Raw genomic sequence first — 19806 nt, 5'->3', positions numbered from 1 at the left:
AAAAATGTATAATGTGAACTAGTTTTTGAAATACCCCTAATTCTTTACTTGAAGGACGGGCCAGTGAATGGCGCATGCTCAGTGGGAACAGGGAGTGTTGGAGACAGCCAGCAGTGCAGGGAAAGGCAAGACGGGTGAAAAGAGAAGCCCGTCTTCCTTTCGAAAAAGAAAAAAAAAATACGTTAAGGGAGCTTCGTTGTATGTCACACCCGGCCATGCCAACGACACAGCGATGTATTATTACTGCAATCGGAATAAAATGAGCGTTAGTGCAGCAGGGCCTGGAGTGGAGATCTGCGGGGCCGGGTGTCCGCATAGCGCCAGTCGCTGCTGCGGGGGAGGAGGCTGCGGTGAGCCCGTCAGCGGTGACGGAAGCTCGGCCGCTGCGGCCACAGCCACCAGCGCTGCCCCAGTGCGGAGCTCAGACAGGGGGAGCAGCGTAGCCGAGGCCCAGGCGTTCCGCGAATGGGACGATGCCACCTCCAGCGATGCAGATCCGGCCCAGAAAATGAACGAGGAGGGATATTTTACGAACGGCGCTGCTGATATCACACGGGAGGGAGACGAATGCGCGGATTCGGGGGAATACGGCGGAGGACGCGGGCGTTTTTGTAGACAAAGCACTGGAGCGGGCGAGGATAACACCATTAATATTGATCATGAAGGAGCTGGCTTGCGGTGTTTCATGAGCGCTAAGTCAAGAAGGGACGAGCGCAGAGCGAGCGCGAGACTGCCGCCGGTGCGCACCGCGAGAGCCCGACGAGGACACACGGCTCACGCCGAGACCGCGCACGCGATGTTGACAGTCGCTGCAAGGTGTGGTCACGGGAATTCCGAGCCCGCGGTCATCAAGCGCCGGGGAGGCAGTTTAACCCGAGCCTCCAAGAGGGTGTGTTTCTCGGGCACGTACTGCGGCAGCTCGGACGCCGCGGCCCGCGTTGGTTCCAATGGTGAAGCTCATGTGAAGAGCTCCGCGAGCACTGCCGAGACTTTCAGGCGCACTTTTTTACGTCGTAACCACTGCGAAATAACGACCGTGGCCCAAAAAATTAATTTCGCAACGTGCCCGCCTGATGAAAGTGCCCAGCTGCCCACATGCAGGACGGCGAAGGGACGCGTCAGACTGTACAGGGTGCGCTCCTTTCTTTCCAGCTCTGCCAACTATAACAACGGGGTCAGCGGAAATGGTGCCCCTCACAATAGCCTCCCACTGCAATCCTCCCTCCAAGCTGAGCCCGACCTACGTGATTGTGTAAAAAAGCCCCTGTGTGGCCTCTCTATCATTTCTCCTCAGTCTGAGAGTGGCCCTCCTAACGGGACAGAGCCAGAGCCACCGAAGTGTGACCATACAGGTGTGGTTATTGATGCACATGGGACTGAGGGCCCCAGCATGGAGCAAATAGAGGCAGTGAAGGGTGAAGCCGAGCGCAGGCAGGCAGAGCTGGAGGGTCGTACCGACCACCTCTGGCGGCGCCTGCATGCCATACAGGTGAAGCAGGTGGAGAGGCATGTCATGCAGCAGCTGCATGGCCTACACAGGAGGCTGGGGTTGAGCTGCACCAGAAGGCCCAGTGCTATATCCAGAAACTCAGCCGAGCTGAGCAGGCTGGCACGCAGCTGCAGCGAGATCCTTCGGACTGCTGAGAGCACCCTGGACTCGGACCACACGGCCAGCAGCTCCGGAGGTGACAGTGACAGTGAGGAAGATGAGGGATTGGAGAGAGGGGGTCATCGCTTTAGGCCACTGCCAATAAAATCAATGTAAGCTTTTATCACTTTGCTTAACCTCAGGTTAAGATCTCTTAACCCAGAGTTAAGTAATGTTTTTTTTTTCCATCATGAGATGCCAAATATAAAAAAGGCCCAGGCACAAGATGGAGCAAAATAACCCAGTGTTAAAGGATAGTCCATCCAAAAACATTCTGTCATCATTTACTCAACCTCATGTTGATCCAAACCTGTATGCATTTGTTTTTTTGTGTAAGACTTTCAGTATTTTTATAAAATGGAAGTCAATGGGAACCAAAACTGGTTATAATCATTCTTCAAAATACATTCATTCTTTTGTGTTCAGCAAAGAAAATAAATGCATACAGATTTGGAAAGACATATGGGTGTGTAAGTCATGACAACTTTCAGTTTGGGGGAGATTGTTCCTTTAAGTGCTCAGCGTGCCTGTATATACATGCATGTACACCTACATGCACATATGTAGAAAAGTTTTAGATGAGTCATTGCATGTTGGTGTTGCCTTTTGAATCCCCATTGTACTTTGCAGTGTACATGCTGCACTGGCTGTTGATTCATGGCTCCCATATTGGGAGGCTATCAAGCCATTTCACGCCTGGCTGTTGGGAATAAAAATGGGTCAGAAGAAGCTTCATCCTCAATTTTTTAGGACCTCCAAAATGGTCCACTTGCAATGTTTTTGCATTCCTGTAGCTTGAACAGTACACCATGGCACCAGCAACGCCAAGATCATGTGTTTTATGCATTTACTCAATATTTAGTTTTTTCTCTTTTAGTGTCACTGGCAAAGAATGGCAGTGGGCAGAGAGTAGGGCGTGGCTTGGCAGCAGGTGGGTGTGGCTGCAGACTCAAGTATCAGAGCTTGAGTATCGGATCCGTGCGCTGACAGAGCTTTACACACATATTCGACAGGGAAAGGTATTTCGGGTGAAAGTTTGTATATTTTTCAGTTATTATAGGTGGTTTGACTCATCTGTATTTTTGATGTTTCATCCAGGTTCGGTCCACTTACTTTGTCCCTGACACACCCCTCAGAGCATCAAACCCCTCCTCCGCATCACACAACTTCAAGTCAGTAGACTTGCATACAAACACACACTGGTTGATTTTTGGTTTGACATTTAATGTACTATTGCACTACCCCCTAGGCTGTCCTCTGCTGGTGATCCTAACAGGAAGTGGCAGACAGAAGACACCACCTCTCCACAAACTATGCCCAGTCCTCCACCTTCTGCCGCACGGGTTCGACCGTTACTCTGGCAACGACATCACAGACTCGTTCGCCTGGAAGACTGCACAGAGCTGGGGTCAAAGGTGAAGTCAGTTGCTTCTTTTCTGTTGCACAATAACTTTTATTATTATTGGCTGCTCTTCATTTTGAATGATGCCTTGAAGAGAAGATAAAAAACAGGACTCAATGCTGAATTCATGAATTTGTGTGTCCCTCTCAGGAAGTTTCATTACAGTGCTGGTGTGAACCACCGGCTGTGTGTGTGTTATGTGCTGGTGCTACTCCTCGCTCCCCCTCAGACATCAAGCATCTGTGGATGCGTCAGACCTGGCTCGATATGTCTGTTCACCCTGTCCTCTCAATGCCATCAGGTGAAATTGGGATTTTCTCTCTGTATAATCTCAAGATTATTAGTTTTTTGTTTTCTGTGTGAAAGCGCAGAATTGTGTTAAGTTGTATATTATTTAAATCCATCTATATTTAGCTTGAATTTCAACAGTACAAACTGTACAAGGTTGTTTAAATGTGTGTTTTTTTTTTTTTTTAGATCAATGTCCTTGAAAGTATCCTGCGTGGCTTTCATTTTACGATTGTTGACATTGTGGAATTTTCTTATTTATATACTTATATATTAAATTATAATTATTTAATTATATATTATTGAAAGATAATAATATAATGTATGTATGTATTATATATACTTACGGTTGAATTTATATATAGGGTGTGTGTGTGTGTATAAGTGTGGCTTTAGTGTCCTTATACTTTGAATTTCCTCCATTGCAGATTCACCCCTTGCACTGCATTGTGGGATACGCCCGCTGGCCGGGCACCACTCTCAGAATTCACTACAGTGGACAGACATGTCATCAATGTCCTCTTGGCCAGGGAGACGGGGCCAGGGACAAGTTGGGAGAATGAGGAGGAGACTAGTTTGTCCTCGTCCGCACAACGCACTGCCTCCTCTATTTAACACACCTGGTGGGTGAAATATATATTGTCACTTATATCAACACACAAAAACAGTCTGTATTACACTACTGCTCAAATGTTTGAAGGTAACAGTAAGTTTTATATATAATAAGAAATTAGGGCTTTCTTTCAGCAGTAAACACATTTATATTGATAACATTACACACATATATATATATATAACATCATGGACAAACCGTAAAGATATTTATTTGCAATTAACATTGTTTTTACAATTAAATTTTACAATTAAATGCTGTTCTTCTGAACTTCCTATCCATCCAATAACTTGTGGAAACAGATTGCAACTTTGTTGAGCAAAAAGATTAAAATATTTGAACCATTTTTAAGAAGTTAACAAAAATGCTTTTGTAGGTGGTGCTGGAAGCAGAAGTCAGAGGGGAGTGATTATTCCCAACTGTCTTCATCCACAAGCTCTAGATTTGCCCACTCTGCCAGCAACACCCCCAATGACAGACACACCCACTCAGGTACATCTGGTAAAAAAAAAAGCAAAATGTCAGCAGCTCACAATTCTATGTGTTGTGGATGGCTTCCTAAACCTCTCTCTTGTTCCTCAGCCTTTGCGAAGGAGGAGAGCAGAAAGCTCATTTGACATCGACAACCTGGTGATGCCTTTGGGCCTGGCTGGACTAGGAGCACGAGTACAAAGATTACAATACAAGGAAATCATCACCCCAAGGTACAAATAATGCCACTGAATATGAATATGTACTACTTAGTACTTACTCAAAAATATGACAAGAATGAGCGATTACACAATAAACATTTAACATTTGAAGCATGTTGTTCTTTTGTCAGATAGCCATTGTATAAAGTGGCTTTGGTTTAAAGTAATTTCCCATAAATGTTTTTCAAACACATTGGCAAGTATCCACAGTTTCCTTGTGACCCATCGTTTATAAAGTATTACAGGTACATACCAAACTGGAGCCAGTCTAGTTACATAAGCATGTAGTGCAACAGTGACCGACAAGATCGTACTAATATATATATATATATATATATATATATATATATATTCCAGAAAAGTTGGGACGTTTTTTTCAAATTTCAAATCACATGAGCCAATATTTTATTCACAATAGAACATAGATAACGTAGCAAATGTTTAAACGGAGAAATTTTACACTTTTATCCACTTAATTAGCTCATTTAAAATTTAATGCCTGCTACAGGTCTCAAAAAAGTTGGCACGGGGGCAACAAATGGCTAAAAAAGCAAGCAGTTTTGAAAAGATTCAGCTGGGAGAACATCTAATGATTAAGTTAATTGATATCAGGTCTGTAACATGATTAGCTATAAAAGCTTTGTCTTAGAGAAGCAGAGTCTCTCAGAAGTAAAGATGGGCAGAGGCTCTCCAATCTGTGAAAGACTGCGTAAAAAAATTGTGGAAAACTTTAAAAACAATGTTCCTCAACGTCAAATTGCAAAGGCTTTGCAAATCTCATCATCTACAGTGCATAACATCATCAAAAGATTCAGAGAAACTGGAGAAATCTCTGTGCGTAAGGGACAAGGCCGGAGACCTTTATTGGATGCCTGTGGTCTTCGGGCTCTCAGACGACCCTGCATCACTCATCGGCATGATTGTGTCAATGACATTACTAAATGGGCCCAGGAATACTTTCAGAAACCACTGTCGGTAAACACAATCCGCCGTGCCATCAGCAGATGCCAACTAAAGCTCTATCATGCAAAAAGGAAGCCATATGTGAACATGGTCCAGAAGCGCCGTCGTGTCCTGTGGGCCAAGGCTCATTTAAAATGGACTATTTCAAAGTGGAATAGTGTTTTATGGTCAGACGAGTCCAAATTTGACATTCTTGTTGGAAATCACGGACGCCGTGTCCTCCGGGCTAAAGAGGAGGGAGACCTTCCAGCATGTTATCAGCGTTCAGTTCAAAAGCCAGCATCTCTGATGGTATGGGGGTGCATAAGTGCATACGGTATGGGCAGCTTGCATGTTTTGGAAGGCTCTGTGAATGCTGAAAGGTATATAAAGGTTTTAGAGCAACATATGCTTCCCTCCAAACAACGTCTATTTCAGAGAAGGCCTTGTTTATTTCAGCAGGACAATGCAAAACCACATACTGCAGCTATAACAACAGCATGGCTTCGTCGTAGAAGAGTCCGGGTGCTAACCTGGCCTGCCTGCAGTCCAGATCTTTCACCTATAGAGAACATTTGGCGCATCATTAAACGAAAAATACATCAAAGACGACCACGAACTCTTCAGCAGCTGGAAATCTATATAAGGCAAGAATGGGACCAAATTCCAGCAGCAAAACTCCAGCAACTCATAGCCTCAATGCCCAGACGTCTTCAAACTGTTTTGAAAAGAAAAGGAGATGCTACACCATGGTAAACATGCCCCGTCCCAACTATTTTGAGACCTGTAGCAGAAATCAAAATTGAAATGAGCTCATTTTGTGCAAAAAATTGTAAACTTTCTCAGTTTAAACATTTGCTATGTTATCTATGTTCTATTGTGAATAAAATATTGGCTCATGTGATTTGAAAGTCTTTTAGTTTTCATTTTATTAAAATTTAAAAAACGTCCCAACTTTTCCGGAATTCGGGTTGTATATATATATATATATATATACACATACACACACACACACACACACACACACACACACACACATACACACACGCAAAATATACACAACATCTGGGAGCAAATGATTAAACAAACTCTTATTTTACACTACATTTACTTAAAAAAATTGTCATTGTTGACATAGCTTTTAGTAGATTTGGTATGTGAGAGAGAGAAGCTGTCACTTCTGTTAATTGGCCAAGCTAGCAGGTTTTTTATTTTTTATTTTATTTTTTATTTTATTTTTTTGACTGATCCTGATAGTCTTAAATTGTTGGCTGATATATAAGTCTAGCACTATCGTTGATGAAAAATGTGTGTCCTATGTCATGTGTTTAGCTGGAGGGAGCTGGACTCTCTCTCAGCGCTCTCTAAAAATCAGGAAGGGGCACATGCCCTGTTGTTCAGTTACAATAACACACAGTACCAGCCCAATGGGGAAGGACTGGACAATGAGGAGGGAGAGGTGTGTATGCCTTTAACAAGTTTTTTTTTTTTTACATGCTTTCTCAGAAACATACCTGGTATTTTGCCTACCATTGAAAATTATCGCTGTATTAGTATGACAATACTTGTTTGCAATGTTTGAATAGGTGGAGGATCTCTCTGACACTGTTTTTCTGAGGCGCCATGCAGTGTGTGAGAGCAGAGAGAGGAGTCGGTGGGGGAGCTGGGCTCGCAGACGTCGCTGGGGCAGGTGAGAGGCATATGTGATGGAGAATATTTAAACGGGTGTCAGTATAATGTCTTTTAACAACAGGGATCGATTTTTAATTAAATATTTTTAAAGTGCTGTATGTTTGGAATATTAAACTCAATGGGTTAGAGATAGATAAGCTTTTAGGGCACATTCTCCAACATATTAAGCCACTAGGCTTATGAGGGTGAAACAAATTCCAAAAATAATTAAAATATTAAATGACATAAAAGAAAAACCACAAAAAGAATATCAAATAAAAAATAAAAAAAATTATATATATATATATATATATATTATTTTTTTTATTTTTTTTTATTCAGCAAGGGTGCATTAAATTTGACCAAATGATAGTAAAGACATTCATAATATTACAAAGATATTTATTTAAAAGAATCCTGAAAAGGCATAATAGCTGCTAAAATTATTTTTTTTCTATCACATGAATAAATTATACTTTAAAATATTAAAACTGTAATTCACAATATTACTGTTTTTACTGTATTTTTTATCACCTAAATGCAGCCTTGGTTAGCATAAGAGACTTCTTTCAGAAACCATTAACAAACATCTTGCAGACCTCAAATTTCTGCAATAGAAGTTAGAAACAGATTGCATGAATGGTCAATGTGATGTCACATCACAACTTTTACATAAAATATGTATTTGTGTAGTTGGCAAATAACTTCAAGAATGTAGGTTAAAATTTACAGATTGTTAGTTTGGTACTGAAGCTTAAATATACAGCTATTTTAAGCACTCTCTCGATTAATATGTGGCCATAATCCAGTGGGTAGTTTTAAAATAGTTTTAAATGAAGTATAGCATGTCAAAACTGCAGGAAGCTGCGGTCTCTGCTTGACTTCCTCCCTCAGATCTTCTTCCTCCTACCATGGGGATGGGAAGAGCTCCAGGGGATTGGAGCAGACACCTGGCTCTCCAGATTCCAGGCAAAGTCATTTTGCAGAAGGAGATGTCTCGCCATGCAGTGCCTTCTGTACTGGAGCGGAGGATCCCTTCAGCCAGGCTGAGGATGAACAGCAGGTGTGTGCATGTGAGAAAGAGAGAGAGAGAGAGAGGAGGAGGACTTAATGTTCTGTTCAACTTTATTATTGCTGTAACCATGGCAATTATTTAGTTGGAAGAACATCCTGTAGTTAAAAAAAAAGTCTGCCTTTTTCTATTTCTCCATGTATCGTTAAATCATTGAGTCTTCTTTTGGGGGCTATTTGTGAATCCTGAAAGATATATATGCTTAATATTCTTTACATTGTGAGAGAATATATATGCATATAATAAACCCAGTGTTTTGGAGTTTAATAACCTCAATGAATCATCTTCTTCTACACTTGCAGACTGCGCTGCCATGGGAACGCCGGTCGTTCCCCTTGCAGGAGTCAGAACTTCATTGGCTGCAGGAGGAGGAAGAGGCGGAGCCCGACGAGGACCCGTGCACCGCCAGCGGCCGCAGCCAAAGCACGGACTCGGGCATCTCTGTGGGCAGCCTGGAGCTCTCCCCGAGGACCCCTCAGCAGCACTCAGGCACAGAGCGAGCCACCCCTCACACACTGTCCTGCAAACCAGCCACCCCGACGACAGTCTCTACAGCTCAGGATTCTCCCACACTTCCTCTTTCCTTACACTCACCCTCTCCTTTATCATAGCCCATCATTTGTCCAACTGTTTTTTCTGCTCTAGTATGAGAACAAAACCACAGCTCCCAATGCCATTGACCCTTTTATCTAAACACGAGCACCTTAGTGTCTTTACATCCTTAGCTCATTCCCTGAACCCTCTGGAGCCTTACATAAAACCACAGAGCCTATTATTTATAATCTTCCCCTTAAACCTTCACTCATTCGCCCAATAACAAGTGCATCTTCACCAACAGCCCAGTTTGACAGTGAGCATCTCTGGTCCTTCCTTATACATCCTTTAAACTCTTCTTCACCAGCCTGCCCCCGATACAGCTGCCGTTCAATCTGATGCTACTGTAATGAACAGATGGTGTCTGTTTTTCCGTTGTTTATTCATTTTTTTTGACACGTCTAAAGCTTTTTCTCCAGCTATGTCAGTCAGTCATTTTGTGTTTTAGTTAAATCCTTGTTTAAAGCTCTATGCTGTTTTCACAGATAACAATGTCACGCCAACATGGAACAAACCCAACTTGAAAACTCTTGGTTCTTGATCTCCATTTAAGGCCCTACATATTATCTTCATATTCTGTGACTTGGTTACCTTATTCATGTGTTTTATTGTATGTATTCTGCAGAGATGTATGCATACTGCCTAAGAATCATAGCATTTCAATTCTGTTACATGCTCTCTGGGATGCTACCCATGTCTTTCCTCCTCCCTTTTGGGCTCAACACAAGAAGTATTTTTTATTATTATTTACATATGACATTCTATGTGTGTATATTATGTTAAAGGAAGAGTGATAGTTTTTGTGTTAATCAGAGAGTTTGTGTGTGTGTGTGTGTGTGTGTGTGTGTGTGTGTGTGTGTGTGTGTGTGTGTGTGATTTAGACAGGTCTGTGGTACTGCTGCATTAGGGGGTAGTCTTGGTGAATAAAAACATCATTTTGTAGGAACACAACAGGAGAAGATAAAAATAAATGGAAGTTATATTTGAAACGCACATGATGATCTCAATGCAAAGACATAATAAAAGGAGTAAACACAAATGCAAACTACTTTTGCTTGATGCTTATTTACTTATGTTCCTGTATGGAAGAGCATTTTTAAAAAAACATTACACAAAGTTTAATTATTATGAGACAATAATAATTCTGAGAATTCAAATGATGACATCTGTTGAAAATGGGCTTCATATTCCTGCCTATTTGTCCTAAAGGGATAATAATATTTCATAAATATTTCATTTATTCATTGTTATTATATATGTATACAATTGTTTTGTTTTGTTTTTGTCATCGTTTACTTGCCCCATGGAGTACCGACCCATTTCCTTTATTCTGTACTACACAAAGGAGATCTTGGCGTCTTCATACATTGAAGAAGATGGTGATTTTAAATGGAAAGACACAAAAGTAACATTTAAGTATACTTTTACCACTTATCTATATAATGATTGTATATTATAGATCAGTAACTTTTACTCATAAAAAATATACACTGGTAGACAAAGACCTGGTTACGCCTCTGAACAATGTTAATTATTAATATTAATTATTAATAATAGGGGTGGCGCTGGCGCTGTGGATAAGACGCATGCCATTGGTCTGACAGACCTGGGTTCGAATCCACTGTGAGCAATGTATCCCTGAGCAAAACACTTAACCCTAGTTGCTCCAGAGGCGTGCAACCTCTGACATATACAGCAATTGTAAGTCGCTTTGGATAAAAGCGTCAGCTAGATGAAATGAATCACAGTAATATTAATATGAACAATATAAATTAAACGCACTTGCTATTTTAAAAGTATCGCGTTTTATGATTTTTTCTGTCTTTTGATTCCTTCCCTAACACATTAAATTCCTGTATAAACTTGTATTAACCGGTTTGCAGCATTGTTATCCTTCCATACATTTTAAGGATTTAATAACCAATAAATGCGCTTTACACAGCGGGACAACAGCGCTCTCTTCCATAACACCAGGTGGCGCTAATGCGCTAAAATAGTCTGTCACGTCCAAATGACGAACCACGAGGCGGATCGATCTGCGGGAAGAAAATACAGAGAATAACACCTGACAACATTCTGGTAAGTACAACCTGTTAAGAAATGTTTGCTTAAAATTCAGGACTGGAAAAAAATTGCTATATATACATTGCAGTAGTGGGTGCTTGTTTTATAAAATGGACAGCACTATGTTTGGTTTATTTATAACTTTTGCAGACAGACACTTCCTCTGCCTTAGACAGTCACTCCTCCTCTTACAGCAGGCCCGGTTCTACAGGGGTGCTAGAGGGTGCTGAAAATACCCTCAAACTAAATCAAAAACTCCCTAAGTTAAAGCTGTTATAATGGCATTTTATTGCAGATTTGGCAAAACTATCCAATGAGCTATGGTTTGCGCTCTGGAGATCGATTTCTATTTCAACGTGTTTTTGCAGCGCTGAGAAGTGTAAAAACAGACGTAGCTGCTGATTTATTTGAAGCTGTGCCGGAGCCAGAGGGCTAGTTGGGGTGGCAATTGCAAAATTAAACGAAGTCCTTGCCACCCCGCTGAAAACATTACACTGTTCATTTTTACGAACATTAAAGGCCCTGTCCCAAATGGCACACTCCGGCCTTGTGGACTTCCTCAGAGTCCACACTTCGGTGACGTCATGTAGTGTAGACCTATAGGGCCCTTAGCGCGAGTCCGCGAGGGTGCATTGAGAGGTATTTTGGGACAGACTCGATCGTCACGCCGGAAACAGGAAGAAGGTCTGGTTGACTTATCCCTCTCCATACGGAGCTGAATAAACTTAAAGGTCATCTCATCAGTCCCTTTATTAGAAAAATATCACAAATATCATTAAACAAATTACAGTCTTTAGCATAGAGAACAGGATTAATTTTAATTTCCCAAATAATATGTCCATGTGAAATACACAGCCTGCTTTTACAGTTCTATAATTGTAAATGCCACCTGGGCATTAGAATAGATGTCATGGTTATTTAAATGATAAATACATTTGTACATAATAATACATAATGTTAAATTTTAACACAAAATTAAAATGAGTTTAAGAAAAATGTATAGGTTTCAATATTCATACTACGTTTATATGACTCATAAAGCCATGACATTCGGTTCTATTTATGTAATGAATCATAATGCGATCGTATTATTTAACGCGCTATTATTATGTTTGAGATATCAACTGGTCGATAATGTTTGTATAACTGTAAGTAACAACTGGTAAAATGTACGCCTATGTCATAAAAAACATTGATACTTTTACACTTAAATATTCTCTTCTCAGCCATGTTTACAGTCCGTGAGCGAAATATCCTCCCATCTGTTGTCTGATTGGTCTTTCGCAAGGATTCCTGGGTAGTTGAAGTGCGTGGAGCCTGCTTCTATGCGGGCTTCGCGGAAGACCGCTTCAAGGGTACAAAGGGGGCGCTGCTGAGCACACTTCGGAGCGTTAAAATGCTGAATGGGACGGCCTACAGACTCGTAGACTCGGCGAGCACGCGCATTTCAAGTCCACGAGACCGAAAGTCCACATGAAGTGCGCGATTTGGGACAGGGCCCATTTCTCAAATCTCCCAGCGGGGGGGGGGGAAAAGGGGGGTGAAATCAAATATTTTAGGCTATATGAAAAACAAGCTCAAATGGAGTCTTTGGCCGGCGAATGAGGAGAACTGTGTTTTCTCCGTGTCTGAGGCAAGTGCAGCGCATTATATGCTATCATCACCTTTTACAGGCTATATAACGTTTATTGTTGCTATATGTGCGATTAGTTTTTCTCTTTTTGTTTAGTAAACTTGGCCAATGTCTCATGATATAAACGATAAAGCGCTTATGCACAGGATATTCAAAACGTACAAAAGTATATTGGCTAGATGGCAAAAAACTTACTTCTCCAATCTTCAAACACACAAAGACATTATCCTTTACAGACATAGTGTTTGAGTAAAGAAAATGCTGTACTATTCAAACAGTTATTTGTTTACCCTTGCTTTGCGAATAAGAGGAGATCTGTCTCCTCCAGGCTGTGCGATTTCGTAGGTGCCGGATCTGGATCCGGCTTGTTCCGGCACAAATTAAGCCCTGCTTTTATCTCTAACTGTTGAAGACAAATGTCCCTTGAAACCACATAATCATCAGACTAAACAACAATAAAAACACAAGGACAGTAAGTAAAATAAAAATCAATCAAATAAAAAGGATTAAAACATAAATAATTATGATTGATTAAATGATTATAAATTAATAACAAAAAAGACACAACACAGATGCATGGCTACTGTCTTGAAGATACACACACACACACACAAAGGTTGTTATTAAGAATCTTCCAGTATTGGGGAAATCTGGGAAAATTCACTGTCCCATTTTATTGGTTCATTTTATGTTTTCTTTGCAGCATTTCTGTGGCATCATGGGGGTTCACGGACTTACAAGTTTTGTGGAAGGAAATGGTCAGTTCTTCACAGATATGAGACTGCGAGACTGCTGCCTTGTGATTGATGGGTGTAGCTTGTATTTTCGATTATATTTCAACTCTGGATTGGATCAGGCACGGGGTGGAGACTATGACACATTTGTGGTGTTGGTTCGACAGTTTTTTGCAGCACTTTCTGAATGCAGAGTGCAGCCGTTCGTGGTGTTAGATGGTGGGATGGACCAGACAGACAAGAAGTTCAAGACACTACAGGAAAGAGCCCAAAGCAAGATTCGACAGGCTAATGCTCTTTCCCGAGGATCGCACGGCTGCGTTCTCCCTCTGCTTACATGTGAAGTCTTCAAACAGGTCCTTTCAGAGCTTGGCATACCTTTCGTTCAATGCATTTCCGAAGCTGATTTTGAAATAGCCTCTCTTGCCAAACACTGGGGATGTCCAGTTCTGACCAATGACAGTGACTTCTACATCTTCGACCTCAAAGGTGGCTACCTACCATTTTCATTCTTTCAATGGAATAACATCAGCGGTAAGGCTACAGAACGCTACATCCCTGCACGCCATTTCACCGTGAACCGCTTCTGCTCACATTTCAACCACATGAACAAGCAGCTCCTTCCTCTATTTGCTGTTGTCATCGGGAACGACTACACACCTGCAAAAATAACAGAGGTTTTTTTCAGCCGTGTGGAATTCGAAAGAGTACCCTGCGGTCGGAGGTACGGACAAAGTTCCAGTCCTCGAATCGAAGGCTTTTTGCTGTGGCTGTCTCGGTTTACCAGCCCAGTAGTTGCTCAGGATGAAGTCCTGGAGATTTTGGGTGAACAACGGAAAGGAACCTTACGTACGCAGCTCTCCGCAGGAATACAGGACTACCAGCTTCCTCACAGTAGCAGTTTGGCTCAATACTTCTCAAGTCCCCAACCTGCACTTCCAGATGCCCAGGGGCTCCCAGCAGCACTTGTTTCTCAACCTGAATGGCTTTTAAGGATGGTTGCATCGGGTAGGCTTTCGTCCTTTGTCTTGGATGTGCTTGTACACCAGAAGGTTCTGCTGGTTGCACAGGTGGAGAATAGTCACCTGCCTAGCAGTCATACAAGCTCACTGAGTATCCGAAAGACCATCTACAGCCTTCTGCTTGAAAAGGCAAGACGGGATAGCCAGACGCCACAGGGAGTCACCCATAGAGGAAGAGGAAGGGGAAGACAATCTCAGGGTAAAGGAGGACAGCAATGTGACATCCCATGTGTTGATGAGTATGACAGACAAGAACTGAATCTCAAGAAAAACACAGTGGAGGCTCACCGACCAAACTGTGTGCCATCGCTGACTCTTGGGGCACTTGACAGGGTGAGAAACTATTTCTGCATATAAATATTGTCTGTATATTGTTAAACCAATTACCTTTTGGTTTTGTATTTTAGGCGTCTGCACAAGTAAGGCTGCAGGTGTTGTTGGGAACACTCGGTGTGATGGACAGTGTTTTACAGCCTTTACCCCCTCATCTTTGCCTTCCAGTGTGTGTGACGTATTTCTGGATGAACAACTGTAAACCAAAGGCCAGTCATCATCTACTGCAGGCCATATTGTTGGGACTTGTGTATGGGGATCTCTGCTGGAGAAGGGCCTATCCTAACGGTATCTCTGATCCATTTTTTACTCAACATCTATCTTAGGTGTTTGGTTTGAGAAAAAATATATTGAGAAATTCACATAAATTGTAGATAAAATCTATTTCACTTCATATATTGTTTTGCTCTCTCTGTCATGCAGACCCATTATTTGGCAGCAAAGCTTCTGCTTCTGTATGTCAGAGATTATCTCAGCTAAGGGTCATTCCAGGACAAAGGAGGGGTCTTGATGTGGGTTTGGCCCATTTGCTCAGCCAGTGGCAGTCATGTATGTGGGCAGCATTGTTCCTGAACCAGTTACTGTGTTTCCCGCTTCCTGAACCTCAATGTGCCTGGTAGGGTATGGCTATGAAACAATCCCAGTCAAATATTTTGTAGTTCTCCTCTGCTGTTTTGAATAAATTATCACCTTCTTCATTTATCAGATTTGCCCTAAAAAGATTATAGTATATGGAAAAAAATAATTAAACTATAATCATATTTGTATGTAATATTTTTGGACTAAATATATAGTTGTTTTGTCCAAAAATATTATACAAATATGATTATATTGTAGTATATAGTTGTATTTTCCCCACATATACTATTACTTTATACACTCACTGGCCACTTTATTAGGTACACCTTGCTAGTACTGGGTTCTGGTCATGTGTCCTTTGGCCTACAATCCATAACACTGCAGAATGTAGACTAGAATTATATATATATATATATATATATATATATATATATATATATATATTTTATATGAAAGGAAATGTCATATTAATAAAGTACAACTCAAACCTGGTCTAAAGTCTGGCGCAATGTTTTGTTGCTTAAAGAGCGTACACGCTGCTTATTAAACACAGGGACGCACAGCAGCACACAAACTATTTGCTCGCACACGAGCAGCTCCGTTTCATCTCGGAGACGCGTTCTGTCTTTGCGCTTGCCAAATTCCACTGTGTAAATAGCAAATCCGTCATGGCACGAGTGCAACTGTCTCTTCAAAGGAATGGAAGATGAGACTCTGATTGGTTTATTGCACGTAACACCCAAAAAACACCCATTACTCATTAAGAGAATAGGGACAACCCGTTTAGACCATGTGCCCGGGCGTGCCAACCGTTTTTCCGTCGTTAAAATAGCAAAAGTGAATTTGGACATGCCCTGAGTGCACCTGCGCAGTGCGCTTTACACTTTGCATTTAGATCGTTAAAATGGGGCGCTCAAAGTCACTGAAATCCCCTTTCTTCCCCATTCTGATGCTCGGTTTAAGCTTCAGCAAGTCATCTTCACCACATCTAGATGCCTAAATGCATTAATTTGCTGCCATGTGATTGGCTGATTAGCAATTTGTGTTACCAGGCAATTAAATAGGTGGACCTAATAAAGTGGCCGTTGAGTGTGTAATACACTATATATAAATGTATATAAGTAATGGTAATAACTTAAAATATTTAAAAATAATTTTATATTAATATGTAATATTTTTTGATAAATCACATTAAATATATAAAAAATATACATTTACATAATTCATATGATTAGATATATTAAAAATATTATTAAAAGTGTATTACAGTATTATTACTTTATTATTTAAGAGTTTTATAAGTATGTTAATTTATGTATATTATGTACAGTATATTTATTTGATCATATTGGTGACTGTGTTTCTCAAAGGGTTTTCAGTGGTACTCTGCTGCATGGTCTCGAGGCTGCCATAAGAGGGGGTCACCAGTGTGAGTCTCTGCTTGCAGGGGACGCCGTTGCTTGGCAGCTCTACTCCATCCTGCTTGAGGCATTGACGGGTCCTGCAGCAGCAGCAGCAAGCAGGGGTAGAGGAGAGGGGCAGAGACCTGCACAACAAAGAGGGAGGGGCCACGAGGGGAGAGGGCGGGGCAATGAAGGGAGAGGGCGGGGCAGTGGGGGAGGAAGGAGGGGCAACAGAAGCAGAGCAATGACCTCTTCAGACAATGCTTTGGACAACAGGTTTGCACTGCTGACTTTTGACGAAGATCAGCAGTGGTGAGCTTGAAATGGGAGCGGGAAATTATCGATTAGATATGAAAGGTTAGTGTAGGAGTGTAGGAGAGGAGAACATAGAGTTTCAGAGATAGATATGTTTTATCTATGTTCTTATGCTGCCTTTCACTATAAAAGTATTATATGGCTGAGGATGTGCCACTTTTTTTTCGAAGAGAGTAGCTTTTACCAACTTCATTTCAGGAAACACAATGTTTTTTAATGTTTTACTATGAGAGCTGTTTTACATGCACTAAGTTAATCTGTTTTGCAGCTATATCATGAAAATGGTATGTTTCATGTAGTCTTTCATACTATTTAATTGAATGAACTTCTATGAAAAATAATGTGGATTTTATATATTATCAAATGACTCTTTTAGGACCAATGCCTTTTTATTAAATATTTATGGTGATAATTTGGCTAGTGCAATTAATGTTTTTAAGTGGACCAGATTCCTCTCCTTAATTATGTAAAGCTTGATTATTGTGTCATTGAGACACTAATATGGTGTAGAAACCTTCAGTGTCATTCTTTTTTTTTAAAAACAGCTTGCTTCCTTGCTGTCGCTCTGAAATTACCTGCAGACTGAAATTAATAGCCAAATTACCAAGTGCAGATTTATTGTTATTGTGCATCTCTAGTGGATGTCAATCAAGGCACATCCTTACAAGAGACTTGTCTTAAATTTCATATCTCGTAGCAGAAGTGAGTGTTTCTAGCATAAAAAGGATGTATTGGCTTGAGGTAAATTTTAATTGAGTGAAAGTGTCATTTATTTTTCAAAGTATTTGATTCTGAAAAGTCTGATTGCACCTAAACATGAAAAGTCATATTGATGATTAAAGACTCTAAATGGAAACACGTTAACATAAACGTAGAAAAAGCAATTTACAAGTGAACATTATTTCAAATTGATTGGCTTGCCCAATGATGTCAGGGCTGCTCAATGAATTTTAATCTCATGAGGTTTGTTGAACATGACCTGTTTGTTCTGGTGTTTTAATATGAATTGAAAATGAATTATAATTCATCTTTGTAATAAAATGCAAATCCACATGGATTATTAAAAGAATATTATGTTCAAATGTGTTTGTATGTATTGGAAGATTTATTACATTTGGGGTGTATTCAATAACATTTATTTTTGTTGTTGTATTGCATATTTAATATATTACAGTAACTCTGAGATTATTTAATTGGATTTCAACATGGATAACAAGAAAGCATATTAGACTGATTTCTGAAGGATCACGTGACACTGAAGACTGGAGTAATGATGCTGAAAATTCAGCTTTGGCACCACAGGAATAAATTACATTTTAAAATATATTCTAATATAAAAGTTTTTTTTTTTAATTAATATTATTTCACAGTATTATTGATTTTACAGAATTTATGAACAAATAAATGCAACCCTAAGGACAAAAACCTGACCCTGAAGTTTTGAACTGAAGTGTAAATAGACAAATGTGCTAATGGACTTAATTTATTATACGCTCAATTTACAAATCAAGTTACCTGCTACCTAATAAAATTGTTGCAAATGTTTTCACATTGAGTTTAGAACGTGATGGTCTTATGACTGACATATGCACCATTTTGTACAGTTTTTTTTATTTATATAATTTTTTTCATTCGTGTCCCTAATTACATCAGGTAATTTTGTTGTCCTGTGCATTAAGTATAGTTAGTTGTACAGGCGTCTATTCTTTTGCATGAGGGGCTGTAGAGGATGGATCAGATGTCAGAACCCTGACTGTGATAGCATTCACACCTGGAGATTCCCATAAACTCTGTGATAAGCATTCTTAATAACAGCCACACTGACAGAGGAGACCGAGACAGCCGAAAGCTGTGTGTGAGAAGGGGAGCTGCTGGCAGTTCAAACTGGATGGGAGAGGGATTGAGTATATCTGTGTATTTTTGACACACTCATATAGGAATATGGCCATGAGCTAGATTACAGCTGCAGTTTCTGCTGTACTCGGTGTCGGCCTACCTTTCACTGTACAATCTGGAAAATATCCTCCCGATTCCTACAGGTATGAGAGAGCAAATGTGTGTACGCGCTCGTGAGGGTTTTATCAGTTTGTGATGAGAACGTGTGGCTTGTGTTATGTTTGCGTACATATGCACCTTTTCATACAAATATCTAGGTCGGTTTTGTGGTTTATTCTTTAGACCGGGATCTAAATGATGTCTTGAAATGATTTGACCCTTGTTTTTCAAGAGCTTGCCTAGTCGTATGGAGGTGACGAGTGTAAGAGAGGAGGTTGTGAAGGAATTCTGTGTGGCAGGACCATCAGGACCTCCTGAACCCGTTGGACCACAGGTAAGGAACAGAAAAAGGTAGCGAAGTCCCTCCCCAGACAACTAAGTAAGATGGAGAACAAAATACAACTCCTTAGCGTCTGCTAAATGCAAAAATGTAATTTCATTTAATTTAACTCCTCATATACAGGTCCTTCTCAAAAAATTAGCATATTGTGATAAAGTTAATTATTTTCCATAATGTAATGATAAAAATTAAACTTTCATATATTTTTGATTAATTGCACACCAACTGAAATATTTCAGGTCTTTTATTGTTTTAATACTCATGATTTTGGCATACAGCTCATGAAAACCCAAAATGCCTGTCTCAAATAATTAGCATATTTCATCCGACCAATAAAAGAAAAGTGTTTTTAATACAAAAAAAGTAAACCTTCAAATAATTATGTTCAGTTATGCACTCAATACTTGGTCGGGAATCCTTTTGCAGAAATGACTGCTTCAATGCGGCGTGGCATGGAGGCAATCAG

General features: G+C 40.5%; 2 protein-coding genes across 2 annotated transcripts; both read left to right on the top strand.

The window, feature by feature from the left end:
- The first annotated feature begins 50 nt into the window (after positions 1-50).
- On the top strand, positions 51-9970 carry LOC132104163 (KAT8 regulatory NSL complex subunit 1-like). Its single transcript, XM_059509421.1, has 12 exons — positions 51-1761; positions 2526-2667; positions 2747-2820; positions 2898-3063; positions 3201-3351; positions 3767-3961; positions 4328-4443; positions 4534-4655; positions 6918-7044; positions 7172-7275; positions 8151-8319; positions 8631-9970. The coding sequence occupies exons 1-12, from the start codon at positions 68-70 to the stop codon at positions 8937-8939; spliced, it is 3369 nt and encodes a 1122-aa protein (XP_059365404.1). The 5' UTR covers positions 51-67; the 3' UTR covers positions 8940-9970.
- Positions 9971-10871: 901 nt separating this feature from the next.
- Positions 10872-18091, top strand: LOC132104162 (protein asteroid homolog 1-like). The gene is made up of 5 exons (XM_059509420.1): positions 10872-11001; positions 13323-14708; positions 14783-14996; positions 15132-15324; positions 16658-18091. The coding sequence occupies exons 2-5, from the start codon at positions 13338-13340 to the stop codon at positions 17004-17006; spliced, it is 2127 nt and encodes a 708-aa protein (XP_059365403.1). The 5' UTR covers positions 10872-11001; positions 13323-13337; the 3' UTR covers positions 17007-18091.
- Positions 18092-19806: the final 1715 nt, after the last annotated feature.

Source organism: Carassius carassius, chromosome 25 (assembly GCF_963082965.1).
Source record: "Carassius carassius chromosome 25, fCarCar2.1, whole genome shotgun sequence".
NCBI classification, from domain to species: Eukaryota; Metazoa; Chordata; class Actinopteri; order Cypriniformes; family Cyprinidae; genus Carassius; species Carassius carassius.
This window is presented reverse-complemented; position numbering and strand designations above follow the sequence as displayed.

Coding starts and splice junctions, on each gene's coding strand:
- LOC132104163 (XM_059509421.1), top strand. CDS start 68: ATGGCGCATGCTCAGTGGGAACAGGGAGTGTTGGAGACAGCCAGCAGT. Junction 3,064..3,200: donor GCACAGAGCTGGGGTCAAAG/GTGAAGTCAGTT, acceptor TGTCCCTCTCAG/GAAGTTTCATTACAGTGCTG. Junction 4,444..4,533: donor TGACAGACACACCCACTCAG/GTACATCTGGTA, acceptor CTTGTTCCTCAG/CCTTTGCGAAGGAGGAGAGC.
- LOC132104162 (XM_059509420.1), top strand. CDS start 13,338: ATGGGGGTTCACGGACTTACAAGTTTTGTGGAAGGAAATGGTCAGTTC. Junction 14,709..14,782: donor CTCTTGGGGCACTTGACAGG/GTGAGAAACTAT, acceptor TTTGTATTTTAG/GCGTCTGCACAAGTAAGGCT. Junction 14,997..15,131: donor GAGAAGGGCCTATCCTAACG/GTATCTCTGATC, acceptor TCTGTCATGCAG/ACCCATTATTTGGCAGCAAA.